General features: G+C 44.0%; 1 protein-coding gene across 1 annotated transcript; it reads right to left on the bottom strand.

Moving 5' to 3' along the window:
• Positions 1-424: 424 nt before the first annotated feature.
• On the bottom strand, positions 425-25,268 carry PTGES3 (prostaglandin E synthase 3; the record flags this gene model as incomplete). Its single annotated transcript, NM_001133615.1, is given in 8 exon segments — positions 425-1,569; positions 1,849-1,873; positions 3,274-3,336; positions 7,306-7,395; positions 8,799-8,897; positions 9,788-9,857; positions 10,000-10,113; positions 24,989-25,268. Coding segments are annotated over 8 exon segments (483 nt in total). The 3' UTR covers positions 425-1,549.

Genomic DNA, 25,268 nt, shown 5'->3' on the forward strand with positions numbered 1-25,268 from the left:
ATTAAAGGCAGGTGGGAGTTACCGTGCCAGCCTGTATAAAGCGTTTCAAGGCTGGGCAGTAAGCCAATGAATCATTAATTCCCAAAACTGACGTATAAATTTTTTCAAGAAAATCAAACAAGTTTTTTAAATGTTTTTCCCCCGAAGCTAAGAACTACACATCGTAATACAATTATGCGTTATCTATTATCGCACTTCCCATCAAGTTTTTGTCTCGTTTGTCCCCCCAGCCTAGCTTGTGAGCTCTCTGAGCTCAGCAATCATCTGAAATATTAATCTTTGTATCACCAGCACTTTAACTGCCTGCAACACAGGTCCTGAATATCTGACATAAAGAAATACTAAAATACATAGTGTTTCTACGTTATGACAAATACAGAAGCTGTGAGGGAATGAAAACTGCCAAAATGCAGAAGTTCAAAGATTTAGAGGAGGACAACACATTTAGTTTTATTTCAATCAAATCACAACACTTTCTTTTCCAACTGCTGCAAAGTGCATCTACAATATGCTATTACAGATACACTTTTAAAAGGTTTCCTGTGACATTACAGCAAGCCTCTTTTTCAAACAGAGGAATAATCCCAAATTCTTCCTCAAATAAACTCCATTCCAGTAAATGGTAAATACATAAAAATTACAGTAAGCCAGACACTTAAAAGGACAGCCAAGAAGTCTTCCAACAGTTTATTAGAAAGAATGTAGACATTTAAAAAAATCCCCACTGTCATGAACATAAATTGAGGTTTTCAGCCCTGGTATAAGCTGAATCAAAAAGAAAAATAAAAAATCCAATAGTGTATTAAACATTTTTCACTCATTTGCCATACTGACAGTGCAAATACAAATCTGGACTAAATGTACAGACTCTCAAGCAACAATGTACAGCTTTCTTCGTCCTCCATGCTAAGAGATGTAAAAGCTTAAGGGTCAAACGATACCAAATGTACAGGCTTCAAAAACCATCTAAGTTAGGGCATTCTCTAGTTTTAGCTAAGATACACCTGGAACACTGACAAGTGATCACTTACATAGAATAATGTGAAGTAAATCTTTTGAAAAATAAATTTTAGTGGAACAATCCTGAAGGATAACACCAGAGGAATAGCAGGTTACCAGTAAGGTGTCAGCCAATTTGTTCCAGCCACTTTTGAATCCATGTTCTATAATCTAAAATTTATTCTCTTTCCCTAAGCTGAGAGCTTCCTATCATGTCAGTATCTATGTTATGAAGAAAAGGAGACTTAGGTGAGATTTTTTATTTATCACAACTGCTGCATTAATTGCCTAGGACCTCAACAGCTTCATGAAAGTCTGGGAAATGTTCATGCATAAGGTTATTGCCTTAGCTGACTTAAAATTGCCCCATACAATGGTACATATCAACCCTTAGTGAAGCCTTTTAAAAAACAAACAGGTTGAAAAATGGGTTAAAGTAGGCAAATACAGCATCTGCCTTTAGAGCTATCAACTCAGGAATTCTCTCAATTATGAAATCTTGCAAAGAAGTTATTTTTCTTTCTCAAAATCCAGGTGATGACAATATTCCTTACTCCAGATCTGGCATTTCTGCAAGAATTTTTAAAAATATTAGTATATAGTACAAGTGAATAATCTACCAATTTTACTGTCTTAAAGGAAAAGCAACCAAAAATCGAAATATATAGTTCCCCAACGAATTAATAGGTTGTCTTGCTATCTCAAGTTATTCACATTTCTGCTTTGGTTATTTATTCAAGGTCATAAAGAAAAAATTACTTTACTTCCAAAGAAGTTGACATCTCTATTTTGAGTTTGTTTTTTGATGCAAAGTATCACTGTATAAACATACTTTTTATATACACTTACTTTCATCATCACTGTCTTGTGAATCCTGAAAGAGGGAAAATAAAGTTACCGAGCTGATCAAATATTCGTTTGCTAACTGAACAGTTTACCTAAAAAAGTTCAAGTGCTGTATTTTTGACTAAAGCAGCACAGGTAGGTAGTTATATCAAGCCTAGAAATTTAGTCATTGGACTTGACTAGGTTTAAATAAGGTGAATGGATGTACAGCAGAGGATCTATCTACCTGTAAAAAACGATGTGTGCCTTTTGATTACAATCTAGCCCACCCATTGAATCCATTCCTAAATTAACCTATCTCGGCATTCAAAGAGAAAACATGGATCAATATGAAGAAAAATGGACTGATAGAAGACGGTGAACTCTAATCCTAGCTGTTGAGTGAATATTAAGTATTTTTCTAAATAGCATTAAATAACTTTCTGGGAGATGTTAACAGGATGCTGGGGTTGGAAAGATGTTGAGAAAAGTAGTTTAAGTATATCCTCCTCTTACAGATTTACAATGTCCATCTTTTTTTTTTTTTTGGGTGGGGGGGAGATGGAGTCTTGCTCTGTCACCCAGGCTAGAGTGCAGTGGCGAGATCCGGCTCACTGTAACCTCTGCCTCCTGAGTTCAAGCAATTCTCCTGCCTCAGCCTCCCAAGTAGCTGGGATTACAGGCACCCGCCACCATGTCCGGCTAATTTTTGTATTTTTAGTAGAGATGGGGTTTCGCCATCTTGGCCAGGCTGGCCTCAAACTTTTGACCGCATGATCCACCCATCTCCGCCTCCCAATGTCCATCTGTTTTATCGGTCTCTGACCAATCCTGACATAAAACCTATTTAACTTACTTTCTTAGTCAAAATCATACCTATAAAATGACTCTTTTCTTTCTTTTTGAGATGGAGCCTCGCTCTGCTGCCCACGCTGGCGTACAATGGTGTGATCTTGGCTCACTGCAACCTCCGCCTCCCAGGTTCAAGCGATTCTCCCACCTCAGCCTCCCCAGTAGCTGGGATTACAGGCACCTGCCATCATGCCTGGCTAATTTTTTTAAGACAGGGTTTCACCATGTTGGCCAGGCTGGTCTCGAACTCCTGACCTCAGGTAATCCGCCCACCTGGCCTGCTGGGATTACAGACATGAGCCACCTCGCCCAGCCTAAACTGACTGTTGTAATTGAGTACGGTATTAATATATAATGTCTCTATACAATGATTCTTTGGAAATCTAATCCATTTAGGAATGGTCTACAGTACAACCAGTTCCCTGATACCCATTCCTCAAAAATGGGCACATTTTAAAAATTGCTTTTCCCTTTGTTTTTTTTTTTTTTTTTAGAAAATACAAAGTAATCGTGAATCTATATAAAACCATTTGTAAATATGTTGTTTATTACTATTTAATAGTATGAAAGTAAACAGAAAAAAATTTTTAGACTTACATCATCTGCTCCATCTACTTCTGGTAAATCTACATCCTCATCACCACCCATGTTGTTCATCATCTATTTGAAGTATAAAAATTAGTTTTAAAAATGATGTTAAGTTAGGCCCTAATTATTAATGCTGTATGCTTCAGAATAAACCTTAAGTCTGCCACAGATATCAAAAAATGAAAAATGCAAAATAAATATAAGAATTTTCCCTTCTGGAAAAGGAAGATTATAGGTAATTATACAAAATCCTAAAAACCCATATGGAAATTAAAACTAAATTTTCCCTAAAGAAAAGCAAAGCTATTCATGCACAGCAAGGTATCAATGTAAGACAGACATTAAAAATTCTACTTGAATAGTGGTTACCTCTGGTGGTTAAGGAAAAGAACGGGATTCATTTGTAGTTGCACAGCTATCTATCTTAAGTTAGGTGGAACGTGTATTGAGGTATTCTTTTTTTTTGAGACAGAGTCTAGCTTTGTCATCCAAGCTGGAGTACGGTGGCATCATCTCAGCTCACTGCAACCTCCGCCTCCGGGTTCACGCAGTTCTCATGCCTCAGCCTCCTGGGTAGCTGGGATTACAGGCGCGCACCACCACACTCAACTAATTTTTTGTATTTTGGTACACACGGGGTTTCACCATGTTGCCCAGGCTGGTCTCGAATTCCTGGGCTGTAGTGATCCACCCACCTTGGCCTCCCAAAGTGCTGGGATTACAGGCGTGAGCCACCGTGCCCAGCCTTTTTTATTCTGAGATGGAGTCTTGCTCTGTTGCCCAGGCTGGAGTGCAGCAGCACAATCTCGGCTCACTGCAACTTCCGCTTCCTGGGTTCAAGGGAGTCTCCTGCCTCAGCTTCCTGAGTAGCTGGGATTACAGGCAGATGCCACCACGCCCAGTTAATTTTTGTATCTTTGGTAGAAACAGGGTTTTACCATATTGGCCAGGCTGGTCTTGAACTCCTGGCCTCAAGTGATCCCCTCGCCTCGGCCTCCCAATGTGCTGGGATTACAGGAGTGAGCCACCGTGCCAGGCCTGGTATTCTCATCATGGTTTTAGATATTGTGAAGAACCAAGAAATGATTTAAACCTAAACTATTACCAGATGATGAGAAACTTATTTTCTCAAGTTTTAACCATTTTTGTAATGTTTAAATTTTAGAAAAATAAAATCACATATACATGGAAAAAAATCAGACTTCAAAAATACATGATTACCCAGATTTTAGAATTGGAAAGGACCTTAAAAAGATAGTCAAATATACAATGGAATGTGTTCAGCCTAAAAGTATCATTCAACCTTAAAGAAAAAATCTGCCTTATGTGACAAAACACAATGAAGAATCTGAAGCACGTCATGCTACGTGAAATAAGCCAGTCACAGGACAAATACTGCATGATTCCACTTATATGAGATACCTAAGATTATATAAGATACCTAAGATAGTCAGACACACAAAAATAGAGAGTAGAATGGTAGATGCCAGGAGTTGGAGGGAAGGAAAATGCAGAGTTGCTACTGTTAAATAGGTATGAAATTCCAACTACACAAAATGTATAGTTCCAGAGACCTACTGTACAGCATTATGCCTATAGTTAATAATACTGTATCATGCACTTAAAAGTCTGTTAAAAGATAGCTGGGCGTGGCCAGGTTTGGTGACTCATGCATGTAATCCCAGAACTTTGGGAGGCCAAGGCGGGTGGATCACCTGAGGTCAGGAGTTTGAGGCTAGCCTGCCCAACATGGTGAAACCCCGTCTCCACTAAAAATACAAAAATTAGCCGGGCGTGGTGGTAGGCACCTGTAATCCCAGCTACTTGGGAGGCTGAGGCAGGAGAATTGCTTGAACCCAGGAGGTGGAGGCTGGAATGAGCCGAGATCGTGCCATTGCACTCCATCCTGGGCAACAAGAGCAAAACTCTGCCTCAAAAAAATAAATAAATAGTCTGTTAAAAGAGTAGGTTTCATGTGAAGTGCTCTTACCTCAATTAATTAAACACACACAAAAAAGGATTCAGTATAAAAATTTTGGGCAATCTATCTTGAACGAAATGAGTAACTGGGAAAGAGTTCCCCTACCACCAAAAGCACTACGGAATACTTTAAGTTTCTTTGGGCAGGAAAAATGCTAAATGTACCAAGCACAACGCTACGTGCTTAAGATAAACAGCAAGAGAAAACTAAACATATTGAAGAGATATTTAGGAGATATTAACAAAAACTGGACAACAAAGATAGCAAAAAAAAAAAAAAAACAGGGTTACAAGGCTGGGGGTGGTGACTCAGGCCTGTAGTCCCAGCACTTTGGGAAGCTGAGGCAGGAGGATCACTTGAGCTCAGGAGTTCAAGACCTGCCTAAGCAACACAATGGCTTGCACAGCTAGGTAAATGGTGGCACCAATTTCTACAAGGAAAATACAATTAAAAAATAATATGAATAGAACATCCTTCCTTCCTGTTGAAATCACCATGCCAGAGTCACGTGTGGAGAACTGTTAAATAAGCAGTTGCATAAAGCTGGAAACTTATCTCCTTTTATTTAACTCTTAAGGTCTCAAAATACAAAATCTAGTTAATGAAAAATTTCAAATAGCAACAAGAAACAGATTTCATCAGTATGCATTCGACTTACACACTAATGTTCTTTCCGTGCTTAATGTTATTCTACTACATTTGATAAAGTCTATTCTGCCTACATAGAGATGAATCATTTATTCTTTGGCCATGGCAACATGTTATTTGGGTAACATCTTAGAAAACAGACTTTCTTAAACTTTTTTCCTTGTATACCTCATGGTAAACATTTCACCATGAATTTTTTTTTTTTGAGGCAGAGTCTTGCTCTCTCGCCCAGGATGGAGTGCAGTGGTGTGATCTCGACTCACTGCAACCTCTACCTCCTGGGTTCAAGCAATTCTCCTGCCTTAGCCTCCGGAGTAGCTGGAATTACAGGCGTGCACTACCACACCCAGCTATTTTTTTGTAGCTTAATTATTTATTAATTTAGAGACGGCGTTTTGCTCTTGTTACCCAGACTGGAGTGCAATGGCGATCTTGGCTCACCGCAACCTCCACCTCCCAGGTTCAAGTGATTTTCCTGCCTCGGCCTCCCGAGTAGCTGGAATTACAGGCATGCGCCACTACGCCCGGCTAATTTCGTTCACGCCTTCTGGGTTCACGCGATTCTCCTGCCTCAGCCTTCTGAGTAGCTGAGATTACAGGCGCCCGCCACTGCACCCGGCTAATTTTTGTATTTTAGTAGAGACGGGGTTTCACCATGTTGGTCAGGCTGCTCTCGAACTCGTGACCTCAGGTGATCCGCCCACCTCAGCCTCCCAAAGTGCTGGGATTACAGGCGTGAGCCACCACGCCCAGCTATGATTCTTGTGTTTAACAGTTTATTGTTCTTTATTTATTAGACCGAGTCCTGCTCTTTCGCCAGGCTGGAGTCCAGTGGCACGATCTCGGCTCACTGCATCCTCTGCCTCCAGTGTTCAAGCAATTCCCGCTTCAGCCTCAGGAGTAGGTGGGACCACAGGTGCACGCCACCACGCCCAGTTAATTTTTTTTGTATTTTAGTAGAGATGAGGTTTCACCAAGTTGGCCAGTAGATCTCCTGACCTCGTGGATCCGCCAGCCTTGGCCTCCCAAAATGCTGGGATTATAGGTGTGAGCACCGCACCTGGCCAAAAGTTTATAGTCTTATTTTACGACTTCAAAATCCAAGTCAACTACTGCAATCATGCTTAAAAAAAAAGTCCCAATGATGAAATTAGCAAACTAGCTGTGTTAGTTTGTCTTAATACATTAACTTTTGTAGCTAACACTGATTCCTTTGAAAATCATTAAAATGGTTCAACTTCAGGATTAAAATTGCCATTGTTAACATCTATTTACTATTACTGCAAAATGGTCTTAAAAATAAAATAACGTGCATCATGAATACCATTAGGTGCCCAAAACCAAATTAAATTGACTACATAGACAGGTACCGTGTACTTCGAATGGGGACAGGTCCATTTAAAGGAACTTACCTCAGAGAAACGATCAAAATTAGACATGTCTTCATCTGAATCATCTTCCCAGTCTTTCCAATTATTGAAGTCGACACTAAGCCAATTAAGCTATAAATCAATACAAATATCACCCTAAGATTAGGCTAATTTGCATCTGGCATGAACCTTAAGACTATATTTTCTTTTCTTCTAAAGAGACCAGGTCTTGCTATGTTGTCCAGGCTGGAGTGCAGCAAGCATTCACAGGTGCAATCCCACTATTGATCAATATGTGAGTTTTGACCAGCTCCGTTTCTGACCAAGGGTCTTGTTTAGCCTCTTCAGGCAACCTGGTGGTCCCCGCTTCCCGGGACAACATCGTACTGATGTTAACTTAGCGTGATTACCTGACTGACATAGCAATGCAACCCACAACTGGGCGCAAATAGTTCTCCCACTTCACCCTCCAGAGTAGCTTTTAACTACAACAGGCACATGCTACTGGTGCCTGGCAAAACAGTATTTTTTGAATTGTGACTTTGTAGTTTTAGGAGGGCATGTAATTAGCACACAAAGAACAGACTAAGCTAAATGAGGTGGCTCACACCTGTAACCCCAACACTTTGGGTGGCCAAGGTGGAAAGACTGGTTGTGTAATCCTTCAGTTCAAGACAGCCTGAGAAATAGTGGATCCTGTATCTGGGGAAAAAACAAAAAAACAAATTTCCTGGGCGTGGTGGCACATTCCTATAATCCTAGCTATTTGGAGAGGTGAGGTGGGTGGGAGGATCGCTTAAGCCCAGGTGGAGGCTACAGTGAGCCATGTTCACACCACTGTACTCTAGCATGAGTGGCATGAGACTACCTAAAAAAAAAAAAAAAAGATTAGGCCGGTGTCGTGGCTCATGCCTGTAGTCCCAGCACTTTGGGAGGCTGAGGTGGGGAGATTGCTTGAGCCCAGAAGTTCAAGACCAAGCTGGGCAACATTGTGATACCCCTTCTCTACAAAAAATACAAAAATTAGCCAGGTGTTGTGGCATGCCCCTACAGTCCCAGCTACTTGGGGGACTGAGGCGGGAGGATCACTTGGAGCCTGGGAAGCTGAAGCTGCAGTGAGCCGAGATCATGCCACTGCACTCCAGCCTGGGTGACAAAGAGAGACCCTGTTTTGGAAAAAAAAAAAAAAACACTGAAAATTGTTAAACATACCTTTTGAAAACAAATTTACTAGTAAGAACTATTTTCAGTTAATTATTTTTTTCACCAAGTTTTGTCCCCTCCCATGTGACAGCTGAGTAATTTATGCAAAGCCTATCTCTTAAGTGCAAAAGATTCTACACCAGTTAATAACTGATATTCTGATCACAATTCGTATTAAGTTAAAACTGAGTAGACAAAAAACATGAACATGAAGCTCTATACTTAGCTGTGAAACAAAAACACAGGAGTATATTCCTTACATCAAATAAGTATATCTTTTATTACCAAAAATAAAAATATCAAACTTTTCAAAACAGGAAAATGAAACCTACCTTTGCCCTTTCTTTTGTTAACCTTGGCCATGACTGGCCAGATTCTCCTTTTCGTAAACAACATAAAATTGATCTGTCCGTTCTTTTATGCTTGGAATCCTAAAAACAAAACGACCATCATACCGTTTATCTTTCCAGCATCACTACATGATAGAAAGTAGCTTGTCATTTCTCACCTTTTTCATTTCTTTACCTAAATTTTCTCTGGACTCTGAAAGAAACATGCCCTTGACTACTAAAAACTTCAAACTATCCAATTGCCCCAAACCCCTGTAAGTTTCATTTTTAAAAAAAATTTATTTTTTTCCATTTCCTACTGAAACAATCTGCACAACAACAAAGTTTCAAGTTTAACCTGGTGCCATTTTTTTCTTTCCTGCACATGGTAAACAGAATAAAACCTTAAAAACTTTAACTAAAAATGATATAACCACAGAATGGTTTAAAGATTCTATTCTTAGATAAGGGAAGCCTTGGCCGGGTGCAGTGGCTCATGCCTGTAATCCCAGCACTTTGGGAGGCCGAGGCAGGTGGAATACCTGAGGTCAGGAGTTTGAGACCAGCCTGACCAACATGGTCTTTACTAAAAACACAAAAATTAGCCAGGCGTGGTGGCATGTGCCTGTAATCCCAGCTGCTCCAGAGGCTGAGGCAGGAGAATCCCTTGAACCCAGGAGGCAGAGGTTGCAGTGAGCCGGGATCGCTCCATTGCACTGCAGCAGTCTCAAAGAACAAAACCAAACAAAAAAACAAAACAAACAAATAAAAAAGATGAGACAAGCCTCAAGGATACTACTCTAAGCCCAAACAGTGATAGCAAAAACAAAAAGTATGCAGAAACCAATTTTGGAGGAAATATTCTACAAAATGTAAATATACGTAGTTTGCCTGTTAAGAAAAACAGAACTAATGCTTATTGCTAAACAGAATACTTGGTATGTCTGTTTCCTTACAACTAAAATTTGGATTAAAGCATAAAGACTACTTACATTTGGATCAATACAGTGAAAAAGATCAATTTCATTTAAATGCTTAAAATTATCACTTCCTCCGAGACAACTGTATAAAACAATAAAGAAAGAATTAAGCCTCTTCAAAGAGACAAAGAATAATAATAACTTCAACGAAAAGACAAGCCAGTCAAAGTTATTCAGTTGTGTGAATGACTATTTTACATCATTGGATAAAAAGCTTAACTTACCTGAATGTAAGTTTGGATTTTTCAAAATTTACATTAACATCCTTACTGTCTTCAACACAAAATTCAATGAAGACGTAGTCCCTTCGATCGTACCACTTTGCAGAAGCAGGTTGCCTACAAAAGGATAAAGTAGGGAAAGTCAAGCTGGAATTCATTAACTAAATATTTACATACTAACCTGCGACACCATTATAGCATTATTTCAGGGCAGTTTGTTACAATTTTAAACAAAAACTACATTTTCACCCTAACAGCTACATTCCAAGTTAAAACCTATGGGTCTAACAAGATTTAGTTTCAGAATGATTCCCATTTCATAATAGGAAGGATTTAAAAACCAAACAATGCTTAGTAGGAGTTAGCCGTTTATCTAGTCCTATCAAAAATTATGTTACTTGGCTGGGTGCAGTGGCTCACACCTGTAATCCCAGCACTTTGGGAGGCCAAGGCAGGTGGGTCACTTGAGGCCAGGAGAGCTAGAGACCAGCCTGGCCAGCATAGCGAAACCCCGACTCTACTACAAATACAAACACACACAAAAAAAGCCGGGCGTGGTGGCTCACGCCTGTAATCCCAGCACTTTGGGAGGCTGAGGTGGGCGGATCACCTGAGGTCAGGAGTTCGAGAGCAGCCTGATCAACATGGTGAAACCCCGTCTCTACTAAAATACAAAAATTAGCTGGGCGCAGTGGCAGGCGCCTGTAATCTCAGCTACTTGGGAGGCTGAGGCAGGAGAATCGCCTGAACCCGGGAGGCGGAGGTTGCAGTGAGCCGAGATCGCGCCATCTAGCCTGGCAACAGAGCGAGACTCTCTCAAAAAAAAAAAAAATAAATAAATAAATAAAAATAAAAAATTTAGCTGGGCATGGTGATGTAGGCCTGTAGTCCCAGATACTTGAGGGTTGGGACTGAGGCACAAGAATCACTTGAACCTGGGAGGTGGAGGCTGCAGTGAGCTGAGATCATGCCACTGCAATTCAGCCTGGGCAACAGAGACTCTGTCTCAAAACAAACAACAACAAAAAAAACACTGGTACATCAGAGCTTTACTTTTTACATTAAGTTCACTGAAACCAGGAGAATCAATCTCCTTTCCTCAAATTAAGCAATCTAGAATTTTATCATTGTTTCCTCAAAATTAATACATTGAAGTCCTAACCGCCAGTACATCTTAAGAATGTGATTGTATTTGGAGAAAGTGTCTTTAAATGACAAGTAAATATGAGGATTAGGATAGACCCTAATCCAATGACTGTTGTCTTCCTATATGAAGAGATTAGCACAGAGGGAAGAAAGAAGATAGCTATCTGCAAACCAAGGAAAGGCCTCAGAAGAAACTAACCCTGCTGACACCTTCGCCTTGGATTTTCAGCCTCGTGGAAATAAGAAATAAATTTCTGCTGTTTAAGCCACCCAGTGTGTGATACTTTCTTATGAAAACCTTAGCAGGCCGGGCGTGGTGGCTCACGCCTGTAATCCCAGCACTTTGGGAGGCCGAGGTGGGTGGATCACCTGAGGTCGAGAATTTGAGACCAGCCTGACCAACACGGAGAAACTCGTCTCTGCTAAAATTACAAAAAATTCAGCCGGGCACAGTGGCTCACGCCCGTAATCCCAGCACTTTGCGAGGCCGAGGTGGATGGATCACGAGGTCAGGAGATCGAGACCATCCTGGCTAACAGGATGAAACCCTGTCTCTACTAAAAATACAAAAAATTAGCCGGGCATGGTGGCGGGCGCCTGTAGTCCCAAGCTACTCGGGAGGCTGAGACAGGAGAATGGCATGAACCCGGGAGGCGGAGCTTGCAGTGAGCTGAGATCGCACCACCGCACTCCAGCCTGGGTGACAGAGTGAGACTCCATCTCAAAAAAAAAAAAAAAATTAGCCAGGCGTGGTGGTGCATGCCTGTAATCTCAGCTACTCAGGAGGCTGAGTCAGGAGAATCGCTTGAACCTGGGAAGTGCAAGTTACGGTGAGCCGAGATTGGGCCACTGCACTCCCGCCTGGGCAACAAGAGTGAAACTCTGTCTCAAAAAAAAAAAAAAAAAAAAAGTGCTGGTTCACACACCTGTAATCCCAGCACTGTGGGAGGCAGAGGCAGGCGGATCACGAGGTCAGGAGTTCAAGACCAGCCTGGCCAATACAGTAAAACCCTGTCTCTACTAAAATTGCAAAAATTAGCTAGGCGTGGTGGGACGCGCCTGTAGTCCCAGCTATTTGGGAGGCTGAGGCAGGTGAATCAGTTGAACCCGGGAGGTGGAGGTTGCAGCGAGCCAAGATGACGCCACTGCACTCTAGTCTGGGTGACAGAGCAAGACTCTGTCTCAAAAAAAAAAAGAGAGAAAAAAAGAAAAAAAAGCCTTAGCAAGCTAATATAATCATGACCCAGATAATAAAACAAATTTAAATGATCAAAACCTGTAGTTAGGCCATGAGCCAAAAATGATTCCTACATTTTTTAAATATATATTTTTTAAAAAACCCAGGAGGTGGAGGTTGCAGTGAGCTAAGATCACACTGCTGCACTCTAGCCTAGGCAACAGAATGAGACAAAAAAAAAAAAAAAAAAAAATGTGAATGAGATAAGAAATATTTGTGGCCTGCAAAGCTGAATATTTACTGGCTGACTCTTTATACAACTTGGCTAACACATTAAAACTACAAACGGGGCCGTGTGTGGTGGCTCACGCCTGTAATCCCCAGCACTTTGGAAGGCCGAGATGGGTGTATCACCTAAGGTCAGGAGTTCAGAGACCAGCCTGGCAAACACTATGAAACCCCATCTCTACTAAAAATACAAAAAATTAGCTGGGTGTGGTGATGGGCACCTGTAATTCCAGCTACTCAGGATGCTGCAGCAGGAGAATCGCTTGAACCAAGGAGGTGGAGGTTGCAGTGAGCCCAGACTGCGCCACTGCACTCCAGCCTGGGCAACAAGAGTGAAACTCCGTCTCAAAACACAACACAAAAACTGCAGACCAGGCGCAGTGACTCAAACCCATGATCCCAGCACTTTGTGAGGCCAAGGCTGGTGGATCACCTGAGGTCGGGAGTTTGAGACCAGCCTGACCAACGTGGAGAAACCCCGTCTCTACTAAAAATACAAAATTAGCCAGGCGAGGTGGCACATGCCTGTAATACCAGCTATCTGGGAGGCTGGGAGGGGGAGGGGGAGGTTGCGGTGAGCCGAGATCACGCCACTGCACTCCAGCCTGGGCAACAGAGTGAGGCTGTGTCTCCAAAAAAAAAAAAAGCCAAAATAGGATTGGAACCCAGCATTTCTGACAGAAGGCTTATTTTTTTCACTTCACAAAAAGGGACAATAATTTCTCCAGCAGTCTTTTTATTGCAAAGTAACTAACCATGTCTCTGTACTTCCAGTTTGTTTTATTATATAATCTAAACTAGCTTCTGCATACTTGACAACATGATAATGGAGTCCTGAGAGTCTAAAATTTGTTATGGAGGCAGTGAGAGAGTGATATTTGACCTTGAGTCTTTCTTGAACAAAGAAAAATTCTTTTATCTCCTGGGGATGTTAAAAGAAGAATGCTTCAGGGTCTAAATCCAAAGCAAGAAATTAATTTTTTTTAAAAAAGAGTGCTCAAAAGATGGAATCTGGAAAGCCACAAGAGTTGCTTGATAGAAAAGTGCTAAGTGGGTATGCGTGGTGATTCATGCCTGTAATCCCAGCACTTTGGGAGGCCAAGGCAGGTAAATCACTTGAAGTCAGGAGCTCCAAGACCAGCCTGGACAACATGGTGAAACCCCATCGCTACTAAAAATACAAAAATTAGACAGGCATGGTGGCGCGCTCCTATAGTCCCAGCTACTTGGGAGGCTGAAGCACAAGAATCCTCGAACCTGGTGGTGGAGGTTGCAGTGAGCTGAGATCGTGCCATTGCACTGCAACCTGGGTGACAGAGTGAGATTCCAACTTAAAAAAAAAAAAAAAATAGTGCTGGCTAGGAGTGGTGGCTTGTGGCAGTAATCTCAGCACTTTGGGAGGCTGAGGTGAGCAGGTCACCTGATGTCAGGAGTTCAAGACCAGCCTGGCCAACCACCGTGGTGAAATCCCATCTCTACTAAAAATGTAAAAATTAGCTGGGCATGGTGGCACACACCTGTGATCCCAGCTACTCAGATGGCTGAGGCGGGAGAATTGCTTGAACATGAGAGGCAGAGGTTGCAGTAAGCCAGATCGCGCCACTGCACTCCAGCCTGGGCGACAGACTGGGACTCCTTCTCTTCCCACAAAAAAAAAAAAAAAAGTGCTACATTTTCCATAAAACATTACCTTGAACAGCTCTCACCTTTGTATCTTAGAGTGGAAATTACCACATAAAAGAACTCGCTAGCACAGAGGTTCACAAGCCTTCCTGGTATATAGTGCCCTTGGTGTTTGAGTTTTGTTGTGCTCTTAGGCCAAAAGGAGTAACTAGCAGTTGCTTGGATGACACAGCTGTATCCAAGCAACATAACTATATTGTCTTAACAGCCTAGGAGCTATTGGAAAAATGAATTTACATTATTGGAAAGAAAAATATATATAGTTTCTTATATAACCATACCTATCAATGGAATGTGTATGGCTTTTGGATACTATATAACTTCTCAAACTTTGAAATGACTTCTATCATCTCACTCCTTGTTTCCCATTGGTTTTTTTTTTTTTTTTTTTGGTGGGGTGGGTTCCTGTGTTTTTTTGAGTTACAGCAACCACCAGAAATTCAGTTTTGAGAACATGAAACTTAATGGAGGGGTTTGCAGTACAATCTCATACTGAAACTGAACAACCTCAAACTAATAGTTTGCTTGGTGTCTTGGCTAATGTTGAGTATCACTGAATTACTCTGAAATTTAAAATATCCCAAGGTAGCCGAGTGTTCCTCCATGCCTGATACATCTTGGCACGTGATTTGGTAGCCACAGGCCACAGGACTAGCAGGTTTATTCAGATCACCTTTTCAGAAAGTTTTATAGTACTACCGCTGATTACAGAAGATCTCAAATATCTTATGGTTTCCCTGAGCAATGAGTATGTGGGAGACAGAGAGCTTGGTGTCAAACATTTATAAGCAGAGTGTTTGATACTTTAGAAGGAAAAACCACTTATGAACTCCGGAACTACTTTTTTCCTTTCCATAGTAGAACTTTGATGTCTCATTCCTCACATATTACAAATAGGTATTTTTTGTTTTATTTATTTATTATTTTTGAGATGGAATCTGGCTCTGTCGCCCAGGTTGAAGTGCAGTGGCGTGATCTCAGCTCACTGCAGCTTCTGCCTCCTGGGTTCAAGCAGTTCTCCTGCCTCAGTCCCCTGAGTAGCTGGGATTACAGGCGCCCGCCACCAAACCCAGCTAATTTTTGTTTTTTAGTAGAGGCAGGTTTTCACCATGTTGGCCAGGCTGGTCTCGAACTCCTGACCTCAGGTGAGCCACCCGCTTCAGCCTCCCAAAGTGCTGGAATTACAGGTGTGAGCCACCACACCCAGCCTGTTTTGTCTTTTGTAATAAAACGTGCATTGCACATAGTAAAACTATCAAATGGATTAAAATAACTGCGACACTTTTCCTAACAAACTGTTTCTATCTAGCTTCTCTGGTGCATCAATTTTTTATAGTGAAGGGTGCCTGCAGTGTTTTATAAATTAGAGTTAAAACTCAACAGATACTAACATATTAAAATTATGGTATTTAGGAACAAACACAGTCTGTCCTTTTAAGGCTAAGAGACCTTTTACACAGGACTATAGAGGATTTTAGGTTATGCAAAATGTAATTGCTTGGATTGGTGTATATAGCCCTTCTATTGAGCTTAGAAATGCTTGTCACATCAGCATGGAATAGGCTGGGCACTGTGCCTCATGCCTGGAATCCTAGCACTTTAGGAGGCCAAGGTGAGAGTATCATTTTGGGCCAGGAGTTCAAGACCAGCCTGGGCAACATTGCGAGACATCTCTGCCAAAAAGAAAAAATTCGCTGGCCATGGTGACACATGCTTGTAGTCCTAGCTAAACTGGGGGGTACTGAGGTGGGAGAATTGCTTGAGACAAGGAGTTTGAGGTTATAGTGAGCATGGTTGTACCACTGCACTCCAGCCTGGGCCACAGAGCAAGACCCTGACTTAGAGAAGCATGGAGGCCAGGAGTGCTGGCTCACATCTAATCTCAGCACTTTGGGAGCCCAAGGCTGGCAGATCACTGGAGGTCAGGAGTTCAAACCAACCATGCCAACATGGCAAAAGCCTGTCTCTACTAAAGATACAAAAATTAGTTGGGCATGGTGGCATACCTGTAATCCCAGCTACTTGGGAGGCTGAGGCATGAGAATTGGTTGAACCCAGGAGGTGGAGGCTACAGTGAGCTGAGATGTGCCCCTGCTGCACCCCAGCCTGGGCAACAGAGTGAGACTCTGCCACACACCCACACCCACACCCACACAAAAGCATGGAATGTCCACCTGTGGGGTTTATTGTTGTTTTGCTTTAAGTAGTAGATTATTTACATAATGTATGCAGAGATGGAAAATTTTGAATCTATAGGTATATTACTATTAAAATGAATTAACAGTCTTACACAATGGTTATGAGTTTAGCCAGTGTTAGCAGAAAGGCTAGAGATAAATCCAGTATAATTAAGTTTAGAAGCTAGAGTTAAAGCTAAACTCAGCCCCCTCTCCATATGTTTTGGGTTTGTTTTTTCAGACAGAGTCTCACTCTGTCACCCTGGAGTGACAGGCTGGAGAACGGTGGCATGATCTTGGCTCACCACAACCTCCACCTCCCAGGTTGAAGCGATTGTTCTGCCTTAGCCTCCCGAGTAGCTGGGATTACAGGTGCCTGCCACCATGCCCGGCTAATTTTTGTATTTTTAGTAGAGACGAGGTGTCATCATGTTGGCAAGGCTGGTCTTGAACTCCTGACCTCAGGTGATCCACCTGCCTTGGCTACCCAAAGTGCTAGGATTACAGGCATGAGCCACCGCACCCAGCTCTCTCCATATGTTAATAGGAGAAAAAGACATGGTGTAATCCTCACGGAAGGCAAAGGAGATTTCATAAACGCTGGTTTTCCATTTTTGTTTTGTTGGTTTCTTTTTTCTTTTTGACAGTCTTGCAGTCGCCCAGGCTGGAGTGCAATGGCGCAATCACAGCTCACTGCAATCTTCACTTCCTGGGTTCAGGTGATCCTCCTGCCTCAGCCTCACAATGAGTAGGTGGGACTACAGGCATGCGCCACCACACCTAGCTAATGTTTTCATATTTTTTTACTAGAGATGAGGTTTTGCGATATTGGCCAGGCTGGTCTCGAACTCGGCCTCAAGTGATCTGCCCACCTCAGTCCCCCAAAGTGGTGGGATTATAGGTGTGAGTCACTGCACCCAACCCAATTTTCTTTCTTTTTTTTAAGACAGAGTTTCACTCTTGCTGCCCTGGTTGGACTGCAATAGCGTGATCTTGCCTCCCTGCAATTCCTGCTTGCCAGGTTCAAGCGATTATCCTGCCTCAGCCTCCCAAGTAGCTGGGGTTACAGGCATATGCCGTCAGGCCTAGCAATTTTTTTTTTTAAAGTACAGATGGGGTTTCACCATGTTGGTCAGGCTGGTCTCAAACTCCTGACCTCAGGTGATCCTCCAGCTTCAGCCTCCCAAAGTGCTGGGATTAACAGGCGTGAGCCACGCCTAGCCCAGTTCTCCTTTCAAATGAGGGAGTACGTATGTGTTTATTCCTGATTCAGGATAAGCGTAGGGCACCCTCCACCCACTTGTAGTTTTTGTTTTTTAAAAGTTTTTTTTTTTTTTTTTGAGACCAGTTCTTGCTTTGTCATTCAGGCTGGAGTGCTGTGGAGTGATCTCAGCTCACACAGCCTTGACTTCGCAGGCTCAGGTGATCCTCCCACTTCAGTCTCCATGGTAGCTGGAACCACAGATACATGCTACCACACCCAGGTTATTTTTTGTAAAGATGGGGTCTTACCTTGTTGCCCAGGCTGGTCTCAAACTCCTGAACTCAGGTGATGCATCCACTCCGGCCTCCCAAAGTGCTGAGATTACAGGCGTGAGTCACCATGCCCGACCCCCCATTTGTAGTTGTGTTTTGTTTTTTGTTTGGACAGAGTTTTTGCTCTTGTTGTCCAGACTGGAGTGCAATGGCTTGATCTCGTGAGCCCCAATCCTATTTCAGACAGCCCCAATCCTATTTCGGACAGCCCCTTTATGATTCTCAAATTAGTGCTGTGTAAATGCGTATTTTAAGAAACGGGCCGGGCGCGGTGGCTCATGCCTGTAATCCCAACACTTTGGGAGGCCGAGGCGGGTGGATCACACGGTCAGGAGATCCAGACCTTCCTGGCTAACACAGTGAAACCCCGTCTCTACTAAAAATACAAAAAATTAGCCGGTTGAGGTGGCGGGAGCCTGTAGTCCCACCTACTCCGGAGGCTGAGGCAGGAGAATGGCGTGAACCCGGGAGGCGGAGCCTGCAGTGAGCCGAGATCGCGCCACTGCACTCCAGCCTGGGCAACAGAGTGAGACTCCGTCTCAAAAAAAAAAAAAAAAAAAAATCAGCCGGGTGCAATGGCTCATGCCTGTAATTCCAGCACTTTGGGAGGCCAAGGCGGCAGATCTCCTGAGGTCAGGAATTTGAGACCAGCCTGACCAACATGACGAAACCCCATCTCTACTTAAAAAAAAAAAAAAAAAAAAAAAAAAAATTAGCCAGGTACGGTGGCGTGCGCCTGTAATCCCAGGTACTCAGGGGGCTGAGGCAGAAGAATCGCTTGAACACCCAGGAGGCGGAGCTTGCAGTGAGCCGAAATCACACCACTGCACTCCAGCCTGAGGAACAGAGCAAGACTCCATCTCAAAAAAAAAAAAAAAAAAGAGTCTCGCTCTGTAATCCAGGCTGGAGTGCAGTGGCGCATTCTCGGCTCACTGCAACCTCCTCACCTACTGGGTTCAAGCCATTCTCCTGCCTCAGCCTCCCAAGTAGCTGGGATTACAGGCACCCGCCATGATGCCCAGCTAATTTTTGTATTTTTTAGTAGAGACAGGGTCGGCCAGGCTAGTCTGGAACTCCTGACCACAAGTGACCTGCCCGCCTTGGCCTCCAAAAGTGCTGGGATTACATGTGTGAGCCACCGTGCCCAGCTAACATTAGCACTATCAAATGAAGTGTGGCTTCATGTGAATGAACACCTGCGGCACAGAAAAGTCCCAACAGCACATTTTATTCAGCTTCAGAATACAAAATGGGAAGAGCATATGCTGAAGGTGAAGTTAAAATATCAATCAGCAAGTGGCTCCAATTCCAGCACTGTGGGAGGCTGAGGAGGGAAGACTGCTTGAGCCCAAGAGTTTGAGACAAGATAAGCCTAGGCAACATTGTGAGACCCCTGTCTCTCAAAAAATTAAGTTAGCTGGGTGTGGTGGTGCACACCTGCAGTCCCAACTACTGGGGGGCCAAGGCAGGAGGATGGCTTGATCCCGAGTTTGAGGCTGCAGACAGTGATGACACCACTGCACTCCAGCCTGGGCAAAACAGTGAGACAGTGTCTCAGAAAAGAATAAATATTCCTGGAAAACCCCAAGTTCAAAGGTATACCAAGGATCGGGTGCAACAGCTCACACCTGTAAACCCAGCACTTTGGGAGGAAGATCACTCGAGTCCAGGAGTTCAAGACCAACCTGGACAACACAGTAAGATCCCCCGTCTCCATTTAAAAGAGAAAAAAAAAAGGCCGGGCGTGGTGGCTCACACCTGTAATCCTAGCACTTTGGAAGGCCGAGGTGGGAGGATTGCCTGAGCAAAACGGTGAAACCCCATTTCTACTAAAATACAAAAAATTAGCTGGGCATAGCGGCACATGCCTGTAGTCCCAGCTACTTGGGAGTCTGAGGGAGGAGAATCGCTTGAACCTAGGAGGCAGAGGTTGCAGTGAGCCAAGATTGTGCCACTGCACTGCAGCCTGGGCAACAGAACGAGACTCCGTCTCAAGGAAAAAAAAAAATTTACAAAGGTATACTGAGGAAGCAGGGAAGCAGCCTCATTCTAGAATCTATCACTGCCGGCTGGGGCAGTGGCTCACGCCTGTAATCCCAGCAGTCTGGGAGTCTAAGGCGCATGGATCACGAGGTCAGGAGTTCAAGACCAGCCTGGCCAAGATTGTGAAACCCTATCGCTACTAAAAATACATAAAATTAGGCCAGATGCAGTGGCTCACACCTGTAATCCCAGCACTTTGTGAGGCCTAGGCGGGTGATCACCTGAGGTCGGGAGTTTGAGACCAGCCTGACCAACATGGAGAAACCCCATCTCTACTAATTAGCCGGGCATGGTGGCGCATGCCTGTGATCCTAGCTACCCGGGAGGCTGAGGCAGGAGAATCGCTTGAACCCAGGAGGCGGAGGTTGCGGTGAGCCGAGATCGTGCCATTACACTTCAGCCTGGGCAACAAGAGAGAAACTCTGTCTCAAAAAAAAAAAAAAAAAAAAAATAGCCGGGCATGGCGGCAGGCACCTGGAATCCCAGCTACTCAGGAAGCTGAGGCAGAGAATTGCTTGAACCCAGAAGGCGGAGGCTGCAGTGAGCCGAGATTGCACCAGTGTACTCCAGCCTGGGCGACAGAGCCAGACTCCGTCTCAAAAAAACAAAAACCAAAACTATCGGCCAGGCGCGGTGGCTCACGCCTGTAATCCCAGCACTTTGGGAGGCCGAAGCGGGTGGATCACGAGGTCAGAAGATCCAGACCATCCTGGCTAACACGGTGAAACCCCGTCTCTACTAAAAATACAAAAAATTAGCCGGGCGAGGTGGCGGGCGCCTGTAGTCCCAGCTACTCGGGAGGCTGAGGCAAGAGAATGACGTGAACCCCAGAGGGCGGAGCCTGCAGTGAGCCGAGATCGCGCTACTGCACTCCAGCCTGGGCGACAGCAAGACTCCGTCTCAAAAACAAAAACAGAAACAAAAACAAAAACCCAAAACTATCATTGCCAATCCACACAGTAAATAGTAAAAAATTCAATACACTATTTCCATAGCAAAATACGCTCACTAGAGTATTTTTTGAACTCACGTAAATATGATCTTAGGTGTTTAACAGCTAGATTGGTTCTAAACAGTTGATATTTACAAAGGTTTTTTCTTTTCCTGAAAAGAGACAATTGCTAACCACAAGACCCAAAAATGATATAGCTTGTAGAAGATTTTTAAACCGAGAAAATCCAATTAGGCAGGAGAATCTTAATTTAGCAATAAAACGCTGGCTTGCACTCAAGAGATTTTTCACTTCCAGTTTCTACTGCCTTCTAGTTAAAGTCTAACTGAACACAGGAAGAAAAATTAAAAGTCCAGTTGCCAGGTTACAGTGCACAGGATATCAATATTAACAAAGGCCACCCACCATCAGATACTCTTCAAGTTATAGCAATTAACAATATAGCATATGTCCACTATGACAATTTGTTTTGCAGGCTAAAGATGGACAATTTTATTTTGGGGATCCATTCCTACACAGCTGAATGACAGAAAGTAAGATTTTTACCAAAATCAGAGATGTAAGTTTCTGGACAACTTCCTAATTATATACAAGACATTAGACAGGAAAAACAATAACTTCAAACATCTCTAAAATAAATAAAACATTTTACTTTTTCTCTATTTTTAATCGGTCCAACGACAATGATTCAAAAAGAAAATGCGAAGTAGCACCCTCTGGCAAGGTTAAGCGGAAAATCTTAAGTGGAGGACATCCCAGCCTTCTCCAAGATAGGTCCGAAATTAAGAGCTTTTATGTAAACTATGAGACACACTTTTGTAACTTAGGATTTAAAGAAACGTAACTACGAAATCGCTGAAGAGCAAATGAGTAAATCAAATGAGAAAACACACTCCCAAGCCTTTAAGGCATCCAGCATAAATATCTCTCTCCCCAGAGCTTAAAAAAAATTTATTAGCCAGGCATGGTGGTGCTTGCCTGCAGTCCCAGCTACTCGGGAGACTGAGGCAAGGAGGATCGCTTGAGCCCGGGAGGTAGAGATTGCAGCTGCATTCCAGCCTGGGTGACAGAGGAAGACCCTGTCTCCAAAAAAATACCTTTTAAAACAAGTTATCAACAAAATAAACCCTTATCAGCCAGATTCTTCTTAAGACTGGATGACGACCCATTAAAGGCTTCTTCCACTTCAAATAACTGACTTACAACTTTCATTTTAAAATTTCATTTAAGTCTTTAGCTTGGTAAGAGTCCCTGAAGAATTTACTAAATGGCATATATTGAGTATTTTTAAAAGAATATTTTAGCTGGTCTCTTCAAAACACTTGCTTTCCCCCACCCAACACCCTTCAAGCGGCATCGAATCACTCGTTTTGAGGGTAGCATTTTTTTCTTTTCTTTTTTTTGAGACAGTCTCGCTGTGTCGCCCAGGCTGGAGTACAGTGGTCGATCGCGGCTCACTGCAAGCTCCGCCTTCCGGGTTCAAGCCATTCTCCTGCCTCAGCCTCCCAAGGAGCTGGGACCACAGGCGCTCGTCACCACACCCAGCTAATTTTTTGTATTTTTAGTAGACGAGGTTTCACCGTGTTAGCCAGGATGGTCTCGATCTCCTGAACTCGTGATCCACCCGCCTCGGCCTCCCAAAGTGCTGGGATTACAGGAGTGAGCCACCCCGCCCCGCATGAAGGTAGCATTTTTATTTTTTAACTAGGCAGACTACTTTTTGGAATAGTCTCTCTACTGCTACACTTACTTTTTTTTTTTTTTTTTTGAGACGGAGTCTCCCTCTATTGCCCAGGCTGCAATACAACGGCACAATCTCTGCTCACTGAAACCTTCGCCTCCTGGGTTCAAGCGATTCTCTTGCCTCGGCCTCCGGAGTAGCTGGGACTACAAGCATGCACCACCACACCTGGCTAGTTTTTGTATTTTTAGCAGAAACGGGGTTTCACCATGTTGGCCAGGCTGGTCTCTAACTCCTGACCTCGTGTTCCACCCGCCTCGGCCTCCCAAGTATTCGGATTACAGGCGTGAGCCACCGCGCCTGGCCTTACACTTACTTTTCACCCAAGTTTTTAAATCTACTTTCCTAATAGCCGTTCCTTACCTATTTAAATATCTCATGTGGTCTCCAGGAGGTGCTTCTACTTCAAGCCAATTTTAAACATTTTTCGCGAAAAGATACATTGTTTGGCTCTATTATTAAAAGCTGCTTAATGCCTCATCTGCCAAAAATTTTCCCCTTACAGATTTTCAGAGTACGAAAGGTTGACTGATGTCCTTTCTACATTACTTAGGAGAGATTTCAAAGGGAAAAGCAAAAACTATTTTATATACACTCAAATTTTTTTATTATTATTTTTTTTGAGACGGGGTTTCACTCTTGTTGCCCAGGCTGGAGTGCAATGGCACGATCTCGGATCACCGAAACCTCCACCTCCCAGGTTCAAGCGATTCTCCTACCTCAGCCTCCCGAGTAGCTGGGATTACAGACATGTGCCACCACGCCCGGCTAATTTTTTTGTATTTTTGCAGCGACGGGGTTTCTCCATGTTGGTCAGTCTGGTCTCGAACTCCCGACCTCAGGTGATCCGCCCGCCTCGGCCTCTCAGAGTGCTGGGATTACAGGTGTGAGCCACCGCGCCCAGCCTGATTCAAATTTTTAAAAACCCCGGTTACGTACCACTTTCGGGGAGCGGGGCTCCTTCAAAAATTCTAACATGCTGTGCTCTAGAAGCTTGTTCCCAGTGATAAACTCGCTTCAGCCTCACGCATCCCTTTAGATTTCTAGCCAATATACTCTGCGTCAGTATCACGACTTGAATCAAGTAAACTCTTATTACTTTTCCAAAGACATATAGTCACTCCCCTCTTCTCTCTTCTGAATGGAGTCTTAAAAAATAGAAAAAAAAAGGTTCCCCCTTAATTGTTCTCCATGCCTTTTAGGACGTAGTACCTTAAAAAATAACCTCCCGTCAAAAAAAAAAAAAAAAAAAAAACAAACCTGTAAAACCGGCAGTTCCCACTGTACGCGGCAGTGCCAAGAATTCTTACTCGGTTAAAATCGCCAAGGCTTTCCTTTATCATCGTAAAATGAAGATTGCCATAGATCTGTATTCACCTCCACACAAATTTAAGCTCTTTAGGACAACTGTAGGTTAATTACATGCCTACTACATACCTATTTCATCCTACACTGTAACAGGATAGTGAAACCTCACCTGAAGTTGAACATGGAACACAGAAAATGTCCGTATCTTTCCAAAGTCGACACGTGCGGAACTACCTGCTCAATGGTAACTCCTCCTCGCTGCCAGGGAAGCAGCTGAGTTTTGGCAACCTCCCGTGTTTTCAAGAGACTGGAATTAGGAGGCGGACTGGAAGTACCCACACTCAAGAAACCCAGACACTGGAGAGGGAAGTATGTTTCGGCGTGGGCATGGCTTCCTTCTAGTTGCCTAGCAGTACCTGCCGCTCATGGCGAGGTCCGCGTGGGGCTCTCCCAGGAGCTCCGCCAGGCACCTGGCGGCACCCACCACACGTGCACTCGACTCAGGGCCTGGCCCCGGGACCACAGAGCAACAGAACCGAAGCGCCCAAGCAGCCGAGAGGCGACCCACGAAGGTTCACGCTTCAGGGCGCCGCATGGCGAGCAGCTACCGGGATCTTAAGGCCTAGGGTGAAGTTACCGAAAGAGGCGAGTAGCCCAGACAGCCAAAGGGGTAAAAGTAGGATTTCCCGCATGGGGAAGCCAAGGGACGGTTCAGGGGTGGGGGAAGCAGCCATCTGGAGGAAAAATGTCCTCCACCCGCCAACAGTAACCGGAACAAGGATCCTGGACCTCCCGCCCCCAGGCAGGAACGACTGCCACCACCGATGCGAGAAAGGCTAGGGGGCCGTTTCCAGGGAGCCCCCAACGCGGCCTCGGCCTCACTCGGCGACCTTCCCTCGGCCTCACTCGGCGACCTTCCCTCGGCGGGGTGTCGCACTCACATTGTGAACGGGGCAGGGGGACGGGCGAACGGGTGGGCGGGCCTCTCTGGGGCGGCTGCTGCTAGGCAGTCGACTTCTCTCCAGTGGCGACTCCGCTTTTTCTCTCCGGTCGCGGCCTCTTCTCGCTTCCCTCAGGCGACGGCGGCAGCGGCGGGCTCGACCTCGGTCCCCAGAATGCACCGCGCGGAAAGAGCGGCTCCTCCGGTCGGGGAGAAGAGGAAAGTGTAGGAAAAGGGGCGCGAGGACGGAGAACGAACGTGCGTGCGTGCAAACGAAGGGT

Source organism: Pongo abelii, chromosome 10, assembly GCF_028885655.2.
Source record: "Pongo abelii isolate AG06213 chromosome 10, NHGRI_mPonAbe1-v2.0_pri, whole genome shotgun sequence".
NCBI classification, from domain to species: Eukaryota; Metazoa; Chordata; class Mammalia; order Primates; family Hominidae; genus Pongo; species Pongo abelii.